Source organism: Terrapene carolina, unplaced genomic scaffold, assembly GCF_002925995.2.
Source record: "Terrapene carolina triunguis isolate 2854851 unplaced genomic scaffold, T_m_triunguis-2.0 Scaffold195, whole genome shotgun sequence".
In the NCBI taxonomy this organism is placed as follows: domain Eukaryota; kingdom Metazoa; phylum Chordata; order Testudines; family Emydidae; genus Terrapene; species Terrapene triunguis.
Window position 1 is genome coordinate 1319583 of NW_020664546.1, and position 20326 is coordinate 1339908.

At 47.3% G+C, this 20326-nt stretch overlaps 1 protein-coding gene across 2 annotated transcripts in view; it reads left to right on the forward strand.

The window, feature by feature from the left end:
• The window catches only part of KDM5B (lysine demethylase 5B), a 199517-nt gene that overhangs the window by 159547 nt on the left and 19644 nt on the right, over positions 1 to 20326 (forward strand). For both annotated transcript variants that reach the window (XM_026655093.2, XM_026655091.1), the window contains one exon: positions 13008 to 13493. In XM_026655093.2, coding sequence (XP_026510878.1) covers positions 13008 to 13493 — 486 coding nt within the window. The remainder of the gene's footprint in view (positions 1 to 13007; positions 13494 to 20326) is intronic.

Here is a 20326-nt window from a genome sequence, read left to right on the forward strand (position 1 = left end):
TGGTGGGGTAGTGGTGGCGGCCGCACCTAGGATGGAATGCAGTGCCTTGTAGAAACGGGATGTCGGGGCTGGGATCCGGAGCGTCCGTTTGCCTCTTTGGTCTTCTGGTAGCCTTGTCTCAGCTCCTTCATTTTCACGCGGCACTGCGTTGCATCCCGGCTGTATCCTCTCTCTGCCATGGCTTTAGAGATCTTCTCATAGATCTTTGCATTCCGTCTTTTGGAGCGCAGCTCGGAAAGCACGGACTCATCGCCCCACACAGCGATCAGATCCAAGACTTCCCGATCAGTCCATGCTGGGGCCCTCTTTCTAGTCTGAGATTGCACGGCCATCTCTGCTGGAGAGCTCGGCATCGTTGCCAGTGCTGCTGAGCTGGCCACAATGTCCAAACAGGAAATGAGATTCAAACTGCCCAGACAGGAAAAGGAATTCAAATTTTCCCGGGGCTTTTCCTGTGTGGCTGGTCAGAGCATCCGAGCTCGGACTGCTGTCCAGAGCGTCAACAGAGTGGTGCATTGTGGGATAGCTCCCGGAACTATTAGCGTCGATTTCCATCCTAATTCGACATGGCCATGTCAAATTTAGCGCTACTCCCCTCGTTGGGGAGGAGTACAGAAGTCGAATTTAAGAGACCTCTATGTCGAACTAAATAGCTTCATGGTATGGACGGGTGCAGAGTTAATTCGATGTAACGGCGCTAAATTCGACATAAACTCCTAGTGTAGACCAGGCCTAAGGTGCCACAAGTACTCCTATTCTTTTTGTACATTATTAGTCGCTTCATAGGCTCTTCTGTGGCATTCATCACAACCATATATCAACACGCCTCTGTGAGGTAGGTGTTCATCCCCATTTACAGATGGGGAAAGGAGGTGCCAAAATTGTCAAAAGTATTAAATATTTTTGGTACCCAATTTGAACCCCCTTAAGCCTGACTTTTCAGAGTACTTAGCATTTTTATACCACTTAATAGGTTCGAAGAACAGTTTTCCTTCACTTCAGTTGCAGTTGTAAGAACTCAGTACTTCTGCAAATCAGGTTCCAGTCTTCTCAAGTTGGGCATCAAGATGAGGAATACACAATTAGTAGCCACCTGTGAAAAGTATAGTTTAAGTGACTTGTCCAACGTCACATACGAACCTTGTGGCAGAGGCAGATATAGAATCCAGTCATCCAAGGTGACATTCAGTTGCCTTACCATGAGACCATCTTTTCTGAGCCTGACGTCCCCCTTTCATTCACTAGATACTTCCTAACTTTGAAGTTCTGGACTTTGCAAACTTAATCTGGGGGAGGTATAGCTCAGTGGTTTGAGAATTGGCCTGCTAAACCCAGGGTTGTGAGTTCAATCCTTGAGGGGGCCACTTAGGGATCTGGAGCAAAAATCAATACTTGGTCCTGCTAGTGAAGGCAGGGGGCTGGACTCGATGACCTTTCGGGATCCCTTCCAGCTCTATGAGATAGGTATATCTCCATATATTATAATATTCTTTTAATGTAGGGTGTTTGGTTTTTTGTTGTTATTTTTGAAGTACCAGAGGTTTCACAGCTATTTGCTAGACAGCATAGGAAAGTAGAGACTCAGGAATTCTGAGGGGCTATTCAAGAACTTGGAAAGAATGTGCTCTAGAATTTACAGGTTCTTCTGCTCCTGTCCCAACTTGCCTTCCCCTTTCTACCTTTGTCTCCTTCTAGTCCTGTCCTCTGATTCACATAAAACTACTTCCTCCTTCTCCAGCTGCTTGGGCACCATCAGGGGTGACCACTGACAGCACAGGAGAGAGAGTCTCTGCTCTCCGTTTCAGAGCCGAATACCACAGCAGCCCCCAGGAGCAATTGCAGGGAAAACCTTGCTTAGCCCCTGCAGCTCTGGGCTGGACTCACTCAATACAGATGGAATCTTTGGAGAATTCAACTGTCAGCCTTTAACAAACCTCTACTGAGCATATGCAAACAGCTGTTTTCAGAGGTCAATTTTTATGGTGACAGCAAATGGCACCTCTGACCCTACGGTGCCTCCCTGTTCCAAAGGATGGAGACACTAGAGTTTCTCAATGAAAAGGCCATAAGAATTAACATGGGCAAAACAACATAACTTATTTTGAGAAAATGCCTGAACCATTTTTTGCCGCAGTTGTTTAAAAAAAATTCAACCTGAGATGCTGATATATTGAGATGGGGCTTTGGCCACAGTGGTAACTGTTTTAGATTGTTCTCTGCTTGTGGGAAGTCCATGAGCAGTCCTAGGTGAAACCAATCCTGAAGATCCCCCTGTTTATGCATACCAGGATTGCATTACTTCTTTTGGCCACTGTGTCACATGGGAGCTCTTGTTCAGCTGATTATCAGCCACGATCCCCAAATCTTTTTCAGAGTCATAGAATCATAGAATATCAGGGTTAGAAGGGACCTCAGGAGGTCATCTAGTCCAACCCCCTGCTCAAAGCAGGACTAATCCCCAGACAGATGTTTGCCCCAGATCCCTAAATGGCCCCCTCAAGGATTGAACTCTCAGCCCTGGGTTTATCAGGCCAATGCTCAAACCACTGAGCTATCCCTCTGTTCCCCAAGATAGCGTCCCTAATCCTGTAAGGGTGGCCTACATTTTTTGTTCCCAGATGCATACATTTACCTGTATTAAAATGCATAGAGTTTGCTTTCACTCAGTTTACCAAGCGATCCAGGTTACTCTGTATCAGTGACTTTTCTTCATTATTTACCACTCCAATTTTTGTCGTCTGCCAACTTTATCAATGAGGATTTTATGTTTTCTTCCAGATCATTGATAAAGAAAAAAAAAAGTTAAATAGCATAGGGTCAAGAACCAATCCCTGCAGCACCCCACTGGATACACGCCTGCTCGATGACAATTCCACGTTTACAATTACATTTTGAGATCTGTCCATTAGCCGATTCATAATCCATTTAATATATGCCATGTTAATTTTTATATTGTTCTATTATGTTTTTTATTCAAAATGTTATAAGGTACTAACTAATGTCAGAGCACCTTTTGGCACCATAAGTTGGCTTTGGCTTTGCCTCTATTCCCCACTTCCACAATCAAGAAGGAGTCAATCCCAAGTAGCCTAGCGGAGTCCAGCAGGGCATCTGAGGTCCCCTCAAAAGGAGAGCCAAGCAGGACAAACAAGATCCACCAAGGAGCAAAAAAATCAAGCACAAGGAAATGAACTCCAATAAGGGGAAGCAAAGCTCAAGGAACCCAGACAACATGCACGACCATATCTAACAACTGGACAATCTGCTGAGTGCTGAATCACACTGGTGGTACTTATTTTGTGGGCAGTTCGAAAGCATGCCACTACTTCTCCCCCCCCCGCCCGCCCCCCAAAACTGACCCCCCGCCCTGAAGAGGCTGATTAGAGAAATTACAACTTTGAAGACAAATCACATAAAGCTATCCCGAGGCCAAACTCAGAGAGGCCTTTAAAAAGTAACTTGCAAAAGCAAGATACTTGACCATACTTTGAAGTGGAAAAGCCTACAAGACTTATAGTAAGAACTTGTTTTCAAACGGATACAGACAAGATGTTTTTGCATGTGAATATTATGGGATTTTTCATGACCAAAGCAGCAGCAAACAACTGCAAGAATTCAAGAGAGACACCTTGCTCTCTCATGGAACGGTGAGACGGTAACAAAGAAACAACTTGTGTTCTGATTGTATCACTTCAAGTCTTCATCAGAAATGTGGGCCATGTTCTGACCCTGACCTTATTAGCCTACATCAGCTTTGTCAAACATGCCAGACTGTTAAAATGGACCTCTCCTGAGCCAAAATTATTTAAGAAGAGAAAAAGGGGGACCATAGGCTGACCACCAAAGGGCACCCTGTGTTTGGTAACACCTCAAGTCTTGTCAAACACACACCCTGTAACTGTTTCCCTGAAGTCCTATCTAGGAAGACTGTGGGATATCCTGAAAGACCCAGAATAAAGCTATCAGAACATTGTGAATGAACCTACCTTAGCTTAACTGTGTTTGGGAAAACCAAACATTGCTACTGTTGGGCTGAGCTGGAGAAAGCATGTCTTCACAATAATGCCAACATTAAAGTAGCACAAGATTTTAATACATCTAGTCCCTTTACCCAAGTGATGACTTGGTTATTTTTAATGCTTCGCAGAAAATACACATCTGAGCTGCAGTCCAGTAAATGACTTAAGCGTAGAGAAAAAAGAATACGCAAAACAATAAATGGACACAAATCAGACGTCAAGAATAGCAACATTCAAAAACCAGTCGGAGAACACTTCAACCTCCCTGGTCACTTAATTACAGACCTAAAAGTCACAATTCTTTAACAAAAAAACTTCAGAAACAGACTCCAATGAGAAACTGCAGAATTGGAATTAATTTGCAAACTGGACACCATTAAATTAGGCTTGAATAAAGACTGGGAGTGGATGGGTCATTACACAAGTAAAAACTATTTCCCCATGCTAATTTTTCCCCTACTATTACTCACACCTTCTTGTAAACTGTTGGAAATTGGCCATCCTGATTATCACTACAAAAGGTTTTTTTTCTCCTGATAATAGCCCACCTTAATTGATTAGTTTCGTTAGAGTTGGTATGGCAACACCCATTTTTTCATGTTCCCTGTGTATATACATCTTCCTACTGTATTTTCCACTGCATGCATCCAATGAAGTGGGTTTTATCCCATGAAAGCTTATGCCCAAATAAATTGGTTAGTCTCTAAGGTGCCACAAATACTCCTTGCTCCTTTTGCTGAATGTTTAAACAATCCTGAAGTGACACATTTTTGGAGTGACAAGAAACTGACAGCTTCTCAGAGAAGAAAGGGAGAAACCTGGATTAGTTATTAATCTAGAGATCTTTACCGCTTTTACAGTTGGTTAAAAAGGCATAGAAACCTACAGGAACTGGTGAATCTATATAAAAAGATTCCAGGATTATCACTCTAAAACCTCAATGTCTAAGGCCTGGTCTACACTACGAGTTTATGTCGACTTTAGCCGCGTTAAATCGAATTAAGCCTGGACACGTTCACACGACGAAGCCCTTTCTTTCGACTTAAAGGGCCCTTTAAACCGGTTTCTTTACTCCACCTCCGACGAGGGGATTAGCGATAAAATCGGCCTTAGGGGGTCGGAATTGGGTTAGTGTGGACGGAATTCGACGTTATTGGCCTCCGGGAGCTATCCCACAGTGCTTCATTGTGACCGCTCTGGACAGCACTCTCAACTCAGATGCACTGGCCAGGTAGACAGGAAAAGCCCTGTGAACTTTTGAATTTCATTTCCTGTTTGCTGAGCATGGAGAGCACAGGTGACCACGCAGAGCTCATCACCACAGGTAACCGTGATGGAGTCCCAGGATCGAAAAGAGCTCCAGCATGGACAGAACGGGAGGTACGGGATCTGCTCGCCATATGGGGAGATGAATCAGTGCTGGCCGAACTCCAAAGCAGTAAACGAAATGGCAAAATATTAGAAAAGGTCTCCAAGGCCATGAAGGACAGAGGCCATAACAGGGACGCACAGCAGTGCCGCGTGAAAATTAAGGAGCTAAGGCAAGCCTACCACAAAGCCAGAGAAGCAAACGGAAGGTCCGGGGCTGAGCCGCAAACATGCCGCTTCTACGCGGAGCTGCATGCCATTCTAGGGGGTGCAGCCACTACCCCAACCGTGTGCTATGAGTCCCTCACTGGAGAAACACACAGGGAAGCGGGTTCGGGGTACGAGGAAGATGAGGATGAAGATAATGTAAATAGCTCACAGCAGCAAGGAAGCGGAGAAACCGGTTTCCCCAACAGCCAGGATATGTTTATCACCCTGGACCCGGAACCAGTAACCCCCGAACTCACCCAAGACCCTGGGGGCACACAGGGGACCTCTGGTGAGTGTACCTTTGTAAATATTACACATGGTTTAAAAGCAAGCGTGTTTAATGATTAATGATTAATTTGCCCTGGCAATCGCGGCCAGTACAGCTACTGGAAAAGTCTGTTAACGTGTATGGGGATGGAGCGGAAATCCTCCAGGGACATCTCCAGAAAGCTCTCCTTCATGTACTCCCAAAGCCTTTGCAAAAGGTTTCTGGGGAGGACTGCCTTATCCCGTCCGCCATGGTAGGACACTTTACCATGCCAGGCCAGTAGCACGTAGTCTGGAATCATTGCATAACAAAGCATGGCAGCGTATGGTCCCGGTGTTTGCTGGCATGCAGACAACATCCATTCCTTATCTCTCTTTGTTATCCTCAGGAGAGTGATATCATTCACGGTCACCTGGTTGAAATGGGGCAATTTTATTAAGGGGACATTCAGAGGTGCCCGTTCCTGCTCTGCTGAACAGAAATATTCCCCGCTGTTACCCACACGGTGGGGGAGGAGGGGTGAAGTGATCATCCCAGAGAATTGGGTGTGTGGGGGAGGGGAATTAGTTGGGTTTGTGCTGCATGTTAACCCGGAAACCGCAGCCCCTCCTTTTACATTGCAAACCCATTTTAAATGGCCAACCCAACGGGTGCTTGGTATGGTTAATGAGAGCAGTACTGTTTGAAACCATCCCCAGATGTTAAGAAGGTTAAAAAAGCCAAAAGACTGTGTCTTACCATGGCTGCCTGCAAGCTGAAATCTGTGGCCTGGCACTGCATGAGTTATCTCTCACACCAAACCGGCAGGCCCTCAATATAAGAGGAAAAATGCGACCTTGTAACGAAAGCACATGTGCTGTGTAATGTGAACAGCAAAATTTAACGTGAAAGAGTGTACCCATTGTTCTCTAAAATGTGTCTTTTTTAACCACCTCTCCCTTCTCCTCCACCAGCTGCAAATCTTTCTCCTTCACAGAGGCTAGTGAAGATTCGAAAGCGAAAGCGAAGGACGCGTGATGAAATGTTTACAGAACTACAGACTGCCTCCCACGCTGACAGAGCACAGCAGAATGCGTGGAGGCAGTCAATGACTGATTATAGAAAAGCCCAATATGAGCGAGAGGAGAGGTGGCGTGCTGAATCGCGGGCTGAAGATGATAGGTGGTGTCAGCTTGCACACAGAAGGCAAGAGTCGATGCTCCAGCTGCTGGAGCATCAAACTGATATGCTCCAGCGTATGGTTGAGCTGCAGGAAAGGCAGCAGGAGCACAGACCGCCGCTACAGCCCCTGTGTAACCAACAGCCCTCCTCCCCAGGTCCCATTGCCTCCTCACCCAGACGCCCAAGAACACGGTGGCGGGGCCTCCGGCCACCCAGTCACTCCACCCCAGATGATTTCCCGAGCAATAAGTGTTAAAGTTTTAAAGTTTTAAACTGCAGTGTGTCCTTTTCCTTCCCTCCTCCCCCACCCATCCCGGGCTACCTTTGCAATTATCCTCCTAGTTGTGTGATGAATTAATAAAGAATGCATGAATGTGAAGTAACAATGACTTTATTGCCTCTGCAAGTGGTGCTCGAAGGGGGGAGGGTAGGGGAGGGTGGGGTGGTTGGATTACAGGGAAGTAGAGTTAACCGGGTGGGTGGGGGGGCGGAGATTTCATCAAGGAGAAACAAAGCCGAAGTTTCACACCGTAGCCTGGCCACTCACAAAACTCGTTTTCAAAGCTTCTCTGATGCGCACCGCGCCATGCTGTGCTCCTCTAACCGCCCTGGTGTCTGGCTGCGCGTAATCAGCGGACAGGCGATTTGCCTCAACCTCCCACGCCGCCATAAATGTCTCCCCCTTACTCTCACAGATATTGTGGAGCGCACAGCAAGCAGCAATAACAATGGGGATATTCTTTTCGCTAAGGTCTGAGCGAGTCAGTAAGCTGCGCCAGCGCGCTTTTAAACGTCCAAATGCACATTCCACCACCATTCGGCACTTGCTCAGCCTGTAGTTGAACAGGTCCTGACTCCTGTCCAGGCTGCCTGTGTACGGCTTCATGAGCCATGGCATTAAGGGGTAGGCTGGGTCCCCAAGGATCACGATAGGCATTTCAACATCCCCAACCGTTATTTTCTGGTCCGGGAAGAAAGTCCCTTCCTCCAGCTTTCGAAACAGAACAGAGTGCCTGAAGACACGAGCATCATGTACCCTTCCCGGCCAGCCCACGTTGATGTCGGTGAAACGTCCCTTGAGATCCACCAGGGCTTGCAGCAGCACTGAAAAGTACCCCTTGCGGTTTATGTACTCGGTGGCTTGGTGCTCCGGTGCCAAGATAGGGATATGGGTTCCGTCTATCGCCCCACCACAGTTTGGGAATCCCATTGCAGCAAAGCCATCCACTATGGCCTGCACGTTTCCCAGAGTCACTACCCTTGATATCACCAGGTCTCTCATTGCCCTGGCAACTTGGATCACAGCAGCCCCCACAGTAGATTTGCCCACTCCAAATTGATTCCCGACTGACCGGTAGCTGTCTGGCATTGCAAGCTTCCACAGGGCTATCGCCACTCGCTTCTCAACTGTGAGGGCTGCTCTCATCCTGGTATTCTGGCGCTTCAGGGCAGGGGAAAGCAAGTCAGAAAGTTCCATGAAAGTGCCCTTATGCATGCGAAAGTTTCGCAGCCACTGGGAATCGTCCCACACCTGCAGCACGATGCGGTCCCACCAGTCTGTGCTTGTTTCCCGGGCCCAGAATCGGCGTTCCACGGCATCAACCTGCCCCAGGAACACCATGATTTCCACATTGCTGGGGCCTGTGCCTTGTGAGAGGTCTATGTCCATGTCAATTTCCTCATCACTCTCGTGGCCGCGCTGCAATCACCTCCTCGGCTGGTCCCGGTTTTGCTTTGGCATGTCCTGGCTCTGCATATACTCCAGGACAATGCGCGTGGTGTTCATAGTGCTCATAATTGCCGCGGTGATCTGAGCGGGCTCCATGATCCCAGTGCTAGCTATGGCGTCTGGTCTGAAAAAAGGCGCGAAACTAGTATCTGACGGACCAGGGGAAGGAGAGAGGGAGGGAGGGAGGGAGGGGCGAGTGACGACATGGCGTACAGGTACAGGGAATTAAAATCAAGAAAGGTGGCTGTGCATCAGGGAGAAACACAAACAACTGTCACACAGAATGGCCCCCCCCAAAGATTGAACTCAAAAGCCTGGGTTTAGCAGGCCGTTGATTTGACGGAGGGAGGGGGGAAGGAAATGAATACAGAACAAATCTATTTTTTACATCTTAAGACGATGGTGCAGCATGACTGATAGCCCTCGGCATTTTCTGGGTGCTTGGCAGCAAATACTGGGCGCTTGGCAGTTAGCCTTCAGGCCTATTGCACGATCTGCTGCTCAGGGAAGACTCTGCTAACGTGCGATGAGCCAACAGGGCGCTTGGCAGAAAATGGCATACTACGACTGATAACCATCATCATCAAGACAGTTCCATAGGACTGAGCATGTCTGCCCAGGTGCCCATGATTGATAGCCACTGCTGTACGACGACGACGGATACCAGTCGTAATAAACCATCTACTGCCAAAAGGCAAAAGGCAAGGGGCTGGTGCAATGCAGCCCCACGGCTGCCGGCACCCAGATCGCCAATGAAGGCTACCAATCATGCTGCACCGTCTACCGCCAAAAGGTAGTTAGCTGCTGCTGCTGTGTAGCAATGCAGTCCCATGTCTGCCGGCACCCAGATGACATATGGTGACGGTGAGCTGAGCTGAGCAGGCTCCATGCTTGCCGTGGTATGTTGTCTGCACAGGTAACCCAGGTAAAAAGGCGCGAATCTATTGTCTGCCGTTGCTCTGACGGAGGGGGAGGGGCCTGACGACATGTACCCAGAACCCCCCGCGACACTGTTTTGCATCATTCGGGCATTGGGATCTCAACCCAGAATTCCAATGGGCGGCGGAGACTGCGGGAACTGTGGGATAGCTACCCATAGTGCAATGCTCCGGAAGTCGACGCTAGCCTCGGTACTGTGGACGCGGTCCGGCGACTAGAGCACTTAGAGCATTTTATGTGGGGACACACACAATCGGCTGTATACAACCGATTTCTATAAAACCGGCTCCTATTAATTCGATCTAATTTCGTAGTGTAGACATACCCTAAGGCCTGATCTACACTAACCCCCCAATTCGAACTAAGGTACGCAACTTCAGCTACGTGAATAACGTAGCTGAAGTCGACGTACCTTAGTTCGAACTTACCGCGGTCCAGACGCGGCAGGCAGGCTCCCCCGTCGACTCCGCGTACTCCTCGCGCCGAGCAGGATTACCGGAGTCGACGGCGAGCACTTCTGGGTTCGATTTATCGCATCCAGACAAGACGCGATAAATCGAACCCAGAAGTTCAATTGCCTGCCGCCGAACCAGCGCATAAGTATAGACAAGCCCTTAGAGAACTCTCCTTATAGTGTGTATGGTAACACCCATTGTTTCATGTTCTGTGTGTGTATCTTCCTACTGTATTTTCCACTACATGCATCCGATGAAGTGGGCTGTAGCCCACGAAAGCTTATGCTCAAATAAATTTGTTAGTCTCTAAGGTGCCACAAGTACTCCTGTTCTTTTTGCATACTCTGAGAGTAATCATCAGTGGCTCACAGTCAAGCTGGAGGGGTATGTCAAGTGGGGTCCCGCAAGGATCTGGTTCTATTAAGTATCTTCATAAATTATTTGAATAATGGTATAGAGAGTACACTTATGAAGTTTGCGATTCCAACCTTGGAGGATTTGCAAGTACTTAGAAGGACAGAATTAGAATTCAAAATGATCTTGACAAACTAGAGAATTGGTCTGAAATAAACAGAATGAAATTCAATAAGGACAAATGCAAAATATTGCCCTTAAGATGGAATAATCAATTGCACAAATACAAAATGGGAAATGACTGCCTAAGAAGGCATACTGTAGAAAAGGACCTGGAGGGTTATAGTGGATCATAAACTAAATATGAGTCAACATTGTAATACAGTTGCAAAAAAACCAAACATCATTTTAGGATATATTAACAGGAGTGCTGAAGGCAAGACAGAAGAAGTCGTTTTTCCACTCTTCTCAGCACTGATAGTCTCAACTGGAGTATTGTGTCCAGTCCTGGGCACCACAGTTTAGGAAAGATGTGGACAACTTGGAGAAAACCCAGAGGAAAGCAACAAAAATGATTAAAGGTCTAAAAACCATGACAAGGAAAGACTGAAAAAATTGGGTTTGGTTAGCCTGGAGAAGAACAGGGGTAGGGGGGAGTAAAAGGTTGTTATAAAGAGCAGGATGATAAATTGTTCTCCTTATCAACTGAGGACAAGGCAAGAAGTCATAGGCTTAAATTGCCACAAGGGAGATTTAGATTAGACATTAAGAATAACTTCCAAACTGTATGAGTAGATAAGCATGGAACATATTACCTAGGGAGGTTGTAGAATCTCCATCATGAGAGGTTTTTATATAAAGGTTAGACATACACAAGCCAGGTATGTTCTAGATAATACTTAGTCCTGCCTCTGTGCAGAGGACTGGACTAGATAACCTACTGAAGTCCCTTCTAGTCCTACACTTCTCTGTTTCTGTTCTGATTGCCCCAGACTGGGTCACACAATGTTGGTTCTTGGATCTACTGCAGCTCTCACAAGTGTCTCCCCACAATTCCAGACCTGTTGACCTAGAAGAGAAATCAGATTTTACCATCCAGACTTAGACTCTTGCCACTTGACAGCATGGGTTATAGGACTTTGACAGATCTGGCACCACCCTGTTTGGAGAAGGTATAGAAGAGTCTATTAAACTTCAGGAAGCATTGGACTCGCCTGGGTTATGATCATAAGTAGAAAAGGTTTTCTTTGTGAGCATCCAGCAATAAAATAAACACAGGTTCAGCTGCTGTTCTATCCGTAATGGAGTACTTCATTTTAAATCCTTGGGACTATCCATATCATCAGTAAAAGTACATCTCTCAGCCATCTCATCTCATCACAGCTTAGTGAGGCAAAACTCTGTATTTTGTAATAAAAAGGTTTTTGGAGGGTTTTAAAGTACATCTACCTCTAGTTAGAGAACCCACACCAACACAGGACCTCAGTTTAGTACTTAGTTCATGAAACCTCCCTTTATTGTAGTTATCACTTCCGCTGCAGGCTCTCAAGACTGACCCTCCCTCCCCCTTAGTCTTTCACAAAGGTCCTCCTTCACACACCTCAAATTTCTCCAAGGTGGTAACAGAATTCCAGTCCTATCCTTGCCAGTATTTTCCCCCAGGCCTCACTCCCCACTTAGGGGAAGCTAATCTACACACATTGGATGTTACAAGAGCATTACCCTGCTGTTTGATTAGGTCTGAGGAGTACAGGAAATTGCTTAGACTGTCTCTTATGGGGAAGAGAGTGAAATTCAGGCAGTTACATCCCAATGCCGTTCTAAGTAGGTTAGACTCTACTGACGAGTGTTATAAACATGCCAGTGCTCCTCTTCCAGAAGTGCGTAGAGTGCACCCAACTAGAGTGAAGGCTGCTTCCGTATTAGTGATCTGTAGAGGTCCCTCTTGAAGCTCAGTTCAGACCATCACCACACACTGTGCCTTAGATCTGACATCTAGATCAGATCCTCAATTTGGTAAAGAAGTATTAAAATCTCTGTTTAACTAGGCCTTCTCATCTCACTATTTGGAAGGGGGAGCACTGTTTGCCAAACTCCCAAGAGTGGGAGTGTGCGTAGGCCACTGGCAGAAGAAGTGAAGGTTACTCACCTGTAACCAGAGTTCTTTGAGATGGACTCTGCTCATTCATGCTCCCCATCCAGCTTCCCCTGTTCCTTGGAATCCTAGCTATAACTCTGGACCCAAGGAAGGTGGTAGAAGGAATTGAGGCAGATAGAGCACCAGGCCCACTCTTACAGTCTCACCCTCCAAATGTTAGGATCAGGAATCATGAGAGCATTCCAACTGGCACTGTTACTGAAAGGTCTAATCTGCATTATTGGCACATCTCAAGAGTGAATGTTCAGAGGTCACTCAAAGAACTCCAGTGACTAACCTACATTTAGAGGGGATTCTGTTTTTGCTGATCCTGGAATTAAATGCATTTGTTTTAACTCCCTTGCAGATGGCCGCACTTGGGGAAGCCCGTTTAAAGGAGATGGAGGCACTGCGTTCTCTGAGAGCAGCAAATGAAGGGAAGGTGCTATCTAATGAAGATGATGCAGAGATGAAAGTTTGCCTTTGCCAGAAAGAGCCAGCGGCACCACTGATACAATGTGAACTCTGCAGAGCGGTCTTTCATACCAGCTGTGTTTCAGTGCCCAGTATTTTTCAAGGACCTTATGTTTGGCTCTGTCCTCACTGCCATAGATCAGAAAAGCCACCTTTAGAAAAAATCCTCCCTTTACTGGCTTCCCTGCAGCGTATCCGTGTGAGGCTTCCTGAGGGAGATGCTTTACGGTATATGATAGAGAGAACTGTGAACTGGCAGCACAGAGCACAACAAATGTTATATTCAGGGAATCTAAAACTTATACAAGACAAAATTGGCTCAGGATTATTGTACAATAGATGGCAAGCCACAGCATACCAGTTGCCAGAGACAAACAAGGTGAGATTGAATTTACTTCTAGGAGTGGCTAGGAGTGATCTGAGTTCAGCAAGAGCAGTTTGCCAAATTTCTTTGCATTTTGTAGATTCTACTTGAAACAGAGTAATTATATATTCATGCAGTGTCTTCAAAGAGGTATTACCATGGCAGATTATTATTGTATTGCTGGCTAATTCTCAAGTGTTGATCCCTCTACAACTTTGAGGAAATGGGAGTTTTCCTTGTTAGTTGGGGAGTATGTGTGTATTATCCACCATGTTGTCCAGCAACTTGGAATGCTGCATTCCTCCCCTGCTGGAACTGAGAATGCTGCGTCCTTCTCAATGACTATCCTTTTGGATTAAGTCTCTGTTGAAGATTTAGTATCCCTACCTATCCTGTTAAAGCACCATTTTGTGTGTGTGTGTGTGTGTATGCATGCATGCATGCATGTGGAATGGGGGAGGGGGTGTAGCTGAGGGGGTGTAGAAGATGTATATGTTAAGATGAGTAGGGCCTTTAACAACACATGGTGGGGTGACAGGGTGTACGATGGGTTTCATTTTCCTGAAGGAGGGGGACATAGTTTTCAGAAGTGCAGAATTGCTGTTATTTGGGTGTTAACAATCACAGTAAACATGTTATGGGACCTCTAGAGGTAAGAGTTCCTTCAGCAAAACCAGACTTGATTTTTCTAATTTTTCTAAGGCAAAAAACAAACCCCAAAATGCTTTAAAAGAAAAGTTTCAGGTCTTTGTGCATCAAAAAACAAACCACAAAACCTCCTTTACAGGTCACTTTTAAGGTGTCTATAACTTGAAGTCAATCTCTCGACTTACTGAAACGTCTTACTCCTGTTAGCCCAACCTTGTTCGATATCAAATTTGTCTATTTGGTCACTTTTGACCTGCCTAATTATGTTTTAAGAAATATTCCAGCTGTTTTTGGTAGTCATGTAAATCAGATACTTTTGCCACACTTGGTAACTATATAGACTAAAATTTTAAAATGGAGTCCATAAAATTAAGCACCCAAGTCCTCATTCAGGTGCCTAAATAAAATTGTCCTACTTGTTACGATTGCTGAGCAACCACAGTTCCCATTGAAGATAACCAGATAACTTACATATTTAAATACATGACTTTAACCACGCAAGTTTGAATATTTTGGCTAATGACTTTAGTGAAGAATGTGGAAGTTTTAATTTAGTTTGAAAAATTTGCTTAAGAAATAGTCATGAACAATTGGTTTAGGGCCAGATTTTCAAAGGTGTTGAGATGCCTACAGATGCAGTTAGGCATCAAGTGGGGTTTTTAAAAGTGCCTAAATAGATTAGGTGGTCTGAAATGGGCCATCTTGATTATCACTACAAAAGTTTTTTTCTCCTGCTGATAATTGCTTATCTTAATTAGCCTCTTAGAGTTGGTAGGGCAACTCCCACCTTTTCATGTTCTCTGTATGTGTATATATATCTCCTTACTATATGTTCCATTCTATGCATCCAATGAAGTGGGCTGTAGCCCATGAAAGCTTATGCTCAAATAAATTTGTTAGCCTCTAAGGTGCCACAAGTACTCCTGGTTTTTTTGCGGATACAGACTAACACGGCTGCTACTCTGAAACCCATGTAATTCCCAATGGTTTCCATTGAGATAGGCACCTAATCTGCTTGGGCACTTTTGAAAACCCCATTTGGTGCCTAGCTGCATCTTTAGGCACCTCAGTACCTTTGAAAATCTGGCACTTACTCTGTTCATAGACTCAAAGGCCATTAGTTTCCACACTGTTATCCCTGTATTGAGTCCACTAAAGCGTATCTTCCAGAAAGGCATCCCACCTGGATTTGAAGACATCAAGATGTGAATAGAACCTAGGTCTACTGAGTCCCAAGCCAATGCCCTAGCCACTGTACCACACTGTGTCCTCCTATAAAAGAATATTTGTTTACACTGGGGTGTCAGACTTGTTTGGAGGAGAAGGTTGAATTCTAGATTTAATTGAAATGTGTGGTCTATCCTCAGTTCATAGCAGAAATCCCACTGAGGTCAATGAAAGGTTTGCACAAAGTTCAGGAGAGAAGACGGCCTTTGTTTAGTAGCTATGAGTTCTTCTTCGAGAGATGTCCCTGTGGGTGCTCCACTCCAGGTGTTGGTGCGTCCCTGCGCCTTTGCTCGGAGATTTTTGTAGCAGTACTCGTACCGGCCACGCATGCATAGAGCCTGCCCCCCCCGCTCTGGGTCTAGCTTCATAGTGCGCGTGCGTGGCCGGTCTCCTCAGTTCCTTCTCTACTGTCCCCGGCCTGACACGGAGCTCAGCAGACTCGTTAGGAAATTCTTTCCTCTTGTTACAATTACCCTCCTAGTTAGTTAGTTTGTTGTTAGTTCGTTGTTAGTTACCATTTCTATCTCTTTTAAAAAAAAAAAAAAAAAAAAATTCCTGTCAGCCGCAGCCGCTTCGGACATGCCTGGCTCCACAGGCTTTAAGTGCTGTTCTAACTGCAAGGAGGCTATCCCCCTGTCAGATGGCCACTCACAGTGTATAAAATGTTTGGGGGAGACCCACATTCCCCAAAGATGTGCCCACTGCAGCAAACTTAGCTCCAGGGCACGGAAGGACAGGGAGCTTAGACTGAAACTGCTCCTCCTCCAGAAATCCCTAGGCACAGCTTCAGACCCAGGCGCTGATTCCAGCTCCGCTGCCCACCACAGCCCCCCCGCCTCAAAGAAGCACAAGAAATCTTCAAAAAAAGGGCACCTTTTGTCAGCTTCAAAGGAAACCCTGTGACACAGGATTTCCCCGGGCAGATCTATCGCTTCCCTGCCTGTGCTCCCCCGCTTGAGTACATTTGACGAGCCGGGCTCCTCCGGCACCGCGCGAAACCCACCTGAGGCTGCGGCGCGAGGCTCCGGTGCCGAGGCTTCAGGCCTCCAGCTGCCTGCCTCTCTTCTGGCACCGTTCGGCACCGCGGTGGATGCAGTGCCGACATCCCACAACCTGCCTGACCCCCTGTAGGCTGAGATTGCTCTCCCGGCACCGGCCACGGCACCAACACCCGCTGGGCTGACCGGCAGTGAGCCCAGACTCAAAACACCGGTGCAGAGGAATGTTTCCTCACTGCAGCTTCCTCCTATCCAGCCTTCACCTCACACAGGAGCCTCAGCACTTCAATTTACTCATGCAAGAGATCTGTTTGTGTCATCTATCCTGCAGTCACCCCTGCTGAATGCCTGCTTCTCTCCAATGGCTGAGTCAGGGTCTGAACAGCCTTCCTCCAGTGAGGAGGAAGCTGGACCACAGGGGGATTTTTCACTGTATCAAGACTCCCATCCCCAGACCCCAGTCAACAGAGGTCATAGAAAAATTACCTCATCCTATTCTCAGGATCCTGCCCCCTGGGGGGTGAACCCCTGGATGACACCACCTATGCCCTACCCACCACCATGGCAATATTGGGCACCATGGGCATCGTACCCTCGAGAACACACGCGCTACTCCACCTCAACCAGGCACAACACCGGTCTAGCACCACCACCTGACGAACCTGCCAATGACACAAGACACCAGGCAGCATCGTCACACTTGCAGGGTCAACCAAGTCCTGCTCCTATTCCAGTAGAGCCGGAGGTAATGCCTGAAGAAGCCTTACTTCCCCCTCCTCCAACACCCTCGGAGGACTACGCAAAATTCCAAGACCTTTTTAAAAGAGTTGCCAGTGACTTGAGAATTAACTTGGAGGAAGTCCCTGAACAACAGCATGAGTTAACGGACATCCTACAGCCCTCTTCTTCCTCTAGGTTTGCATTACCAATCAACGTAGCTCTTTTAGAACCTGCTAAGTCCATCTGGCAGACTCCAGCTACAAGCCTACCTACCTGTAAACAAGTGGACCGCAAGTACTTCATTCCTTCTAAGGGCTCTGAATTCCTTTTTACCCATCCAGCACCAAACTCGTTGGTAGTAGACGCAGCGAACCAAAGGACCAAACAACAGTATTCCCGCTCCACCCCGGCCAACAAGGAAAGTAAACGCTTGGACCTCTTCGGTCGCAAAGTATATGCATCCTCAACGCTACAATTTCGTATTGCTAATTATACTGCAGTTCTTGCAAAATATGACCACAGAAACTATAATAAATTCATGGACTTTATTGATGACATTCCATAACAGAAGAAACAACAATTCACAGCTCTGGTTTCCGAGGGACAAATCATATTACGTACCACTCTTCAAGCGGCCCTCGATATAGCCAATACTGCAGCAAAATCGACTGCCACAGCAGTGGTCATGCGCTGAGGTTCATGGCTCTCCTCCTCTTTCTTTCCTCGAGAGGTCCAGAGTACCATTGAAGACCTTCCCTTTGACGGTGACAAACTCTTTGCCTCCACCACAAACAACGTGCTTCATTCAATGAAGGACTCCAGGGCAACCCTCCGGTCCTTAGGTCTCCAGACATCTACGACCAGAAGGCGACAATATAGGTATCAACCTTACCAATGTCCACGCTACCCCGCATATACACAACACTTCCATAGATCACAGGAGCAGCAACAACAGCAACGCCAGAGACCGAGATTCCAGGGTCGTCGTCCCAATTCTGTCCGGGCACCTCAACCCCCTCCAATTAATAAGCAAATTTGAAGCTTTGATCGAGGGTTTAGAAAACAGCGTTCCCACTTCAGCCAGTACACCTATTTTTGGACACCGCCTACGACCATTCTCCCATCAATGGCAGAACATTACCACCGACAAGTGGGTTATAGAGGTCGTTACAATTGGCTACTCCATCCCCTTCCTGTCCTTGCCTCCCACCCACCCACCCTCCCCGTCCCTCTTCAGGGACCCTTCTCACGAGCAACTACTCCTCCAAGAAGTGCAACATCTCCTCCAAATGGGAGCAATCGAAATTGTGCCCGAATGACACAAAGGGAAGGGTTTCTACTCCCATTATTTCTTAACAGAAAAGAAAACTGGGGGATGGCGACCAATCCTTGACCTCAGACGGCTCAACAAATTTGTCAAAAAGCAAAAGTTCAAGATGGTTACTCTCACTACCATAATCCCAGCGCTGGAGCAGGGCGATTGGTTTTCAGCCCTCGACCTACAGAACGCCTATTTTCATGTGACTATACACCCGGCCCACAGACGCTTCCTATGTTTTACCCTTGGCTCAACACATTTTTAATACGGGGTTCTCCCCTTCGGACTGTCCACGGCCCCCCGTGTTTTTTCCAAGATCCTAGCTGTAGTCACTGCCTACCTCAGGAAACAAGGGGTTGTAATATTTCTTTACCTCGACGATTGCCTCCTCAAAGCCTCAACGTTCGATGAAGCTCTCCAATTCACGTGACTTACCTTCGATTGTTTCCTATCTCTAGGCCTGCAAATAAACTAAAACAAATCCATATTATGCCCCACCCAACATCTGGAGTTCATAGGAGCATACCTCGACTCCCGGACGGGATTGGCATCTCTCCCACCCGACCGCTTCAACTCCATAAGCCTACTGGCCACAAAACTTCGCAACAGTCCCCAGGTCACTGCCCGAGACTGTCTACAAATACTAGGTCACATGGCCTCGTGCACCTTTGTAGTCCAAAACACACGACTCTACATGAGGTGCTTCCAAGCGTGGTTGGCCACGGTCTACAGACCGAATGTGCACTCTCTAAACAAGACTCTCTATACCCTTCCAAGTCAAAGATTCTCTACTGTGGTGGACAGTTCACTCCAACCTCTGCTCTGGAGTCCCCTTTCTTCAGGAGGCTCTATCCCTCATATTGACTACTGATGCATCTCTGACAGGATCGGGTGCACACATGTCTCACCACACAGTCCAGGGGCTATGGTCTTCAACCGAAACCTCTCTGCACATAAATGTCCTAGAACTTCGAGCCATACGCAATGCGTGCCGTCACTTCCTCCCACTAATCAGGAATCACCATGTATGCATAATGACAGACAACATTGCATGCATGTTCTATGTATACAGGCAGGGAGGGGCTCGCTCCCACTCGCTTTGAACAGAGGCTATGAAGCTCTGGAATTGGTGCCTTGCGAACAACATCCGGATATCAGCTGCCTATCTTCCCGGAGTGATGAACACCACAGCGGAAGAACTAAACAGACGCTTCTTCTTCGAGTGCTTGCTCATATCCATTCCAGTTAGGTGTGTGCGCGCCGCGTGCACGATCGTCGGAAGATTTTTACCCTAGCAACACCCGGTGGGTCGGCTGTGGAGCCCCCTGGAGTGGCGCCGTTATGGCGCTGGATATATACCCCAGCCGACCCAGCGCCCCCTCACTTCCTTCTTACCGCCCCTGACGGTCGTTGGAACTGTGGAGCGCGGCTTAGCTGATCTCCACACTCCCTAGCTTCTCATTGTTCTTGTTATAGTTAGTTTTCAAGTTAGTTAGTTAGTTAGTGTATTGTGTATATATATAGTTGTATATTGTTATCGGGGGTTTAGGGGGTGTTTTTCCCCTTTTTCCCCCCGGCGCATAGCCGGGCCCATGCCCAAGGCTCCTGGCTTTAAGCCGTGCGCGTCCTGCGGGAAGCATATGCCAACCAGCGACCCGCATAGTTCCTGCTTGAAGTGCCTTGGAGAGACTCATCCAGCAGATAAGTGCCCTATCTGCAAGGCCTTCAAGCCGAGGACAAGAAAGGAGCGGGACTTTAGACTCCGTCAGCTCCTGATGGAGGCGGCTCTGAGTCCGGATCCTCCCTCGGCGCGCCCTGTCCCGGCACCGAGCGCTTCGGTGCGCAGCGCCCCGGCGGGCCCGACCGGTGCGGCAGAAAAGACTGTTCGGCACCGACCGACGTCGGCACCGCGCCCGCCTAAAGAACCTCGGCACCGA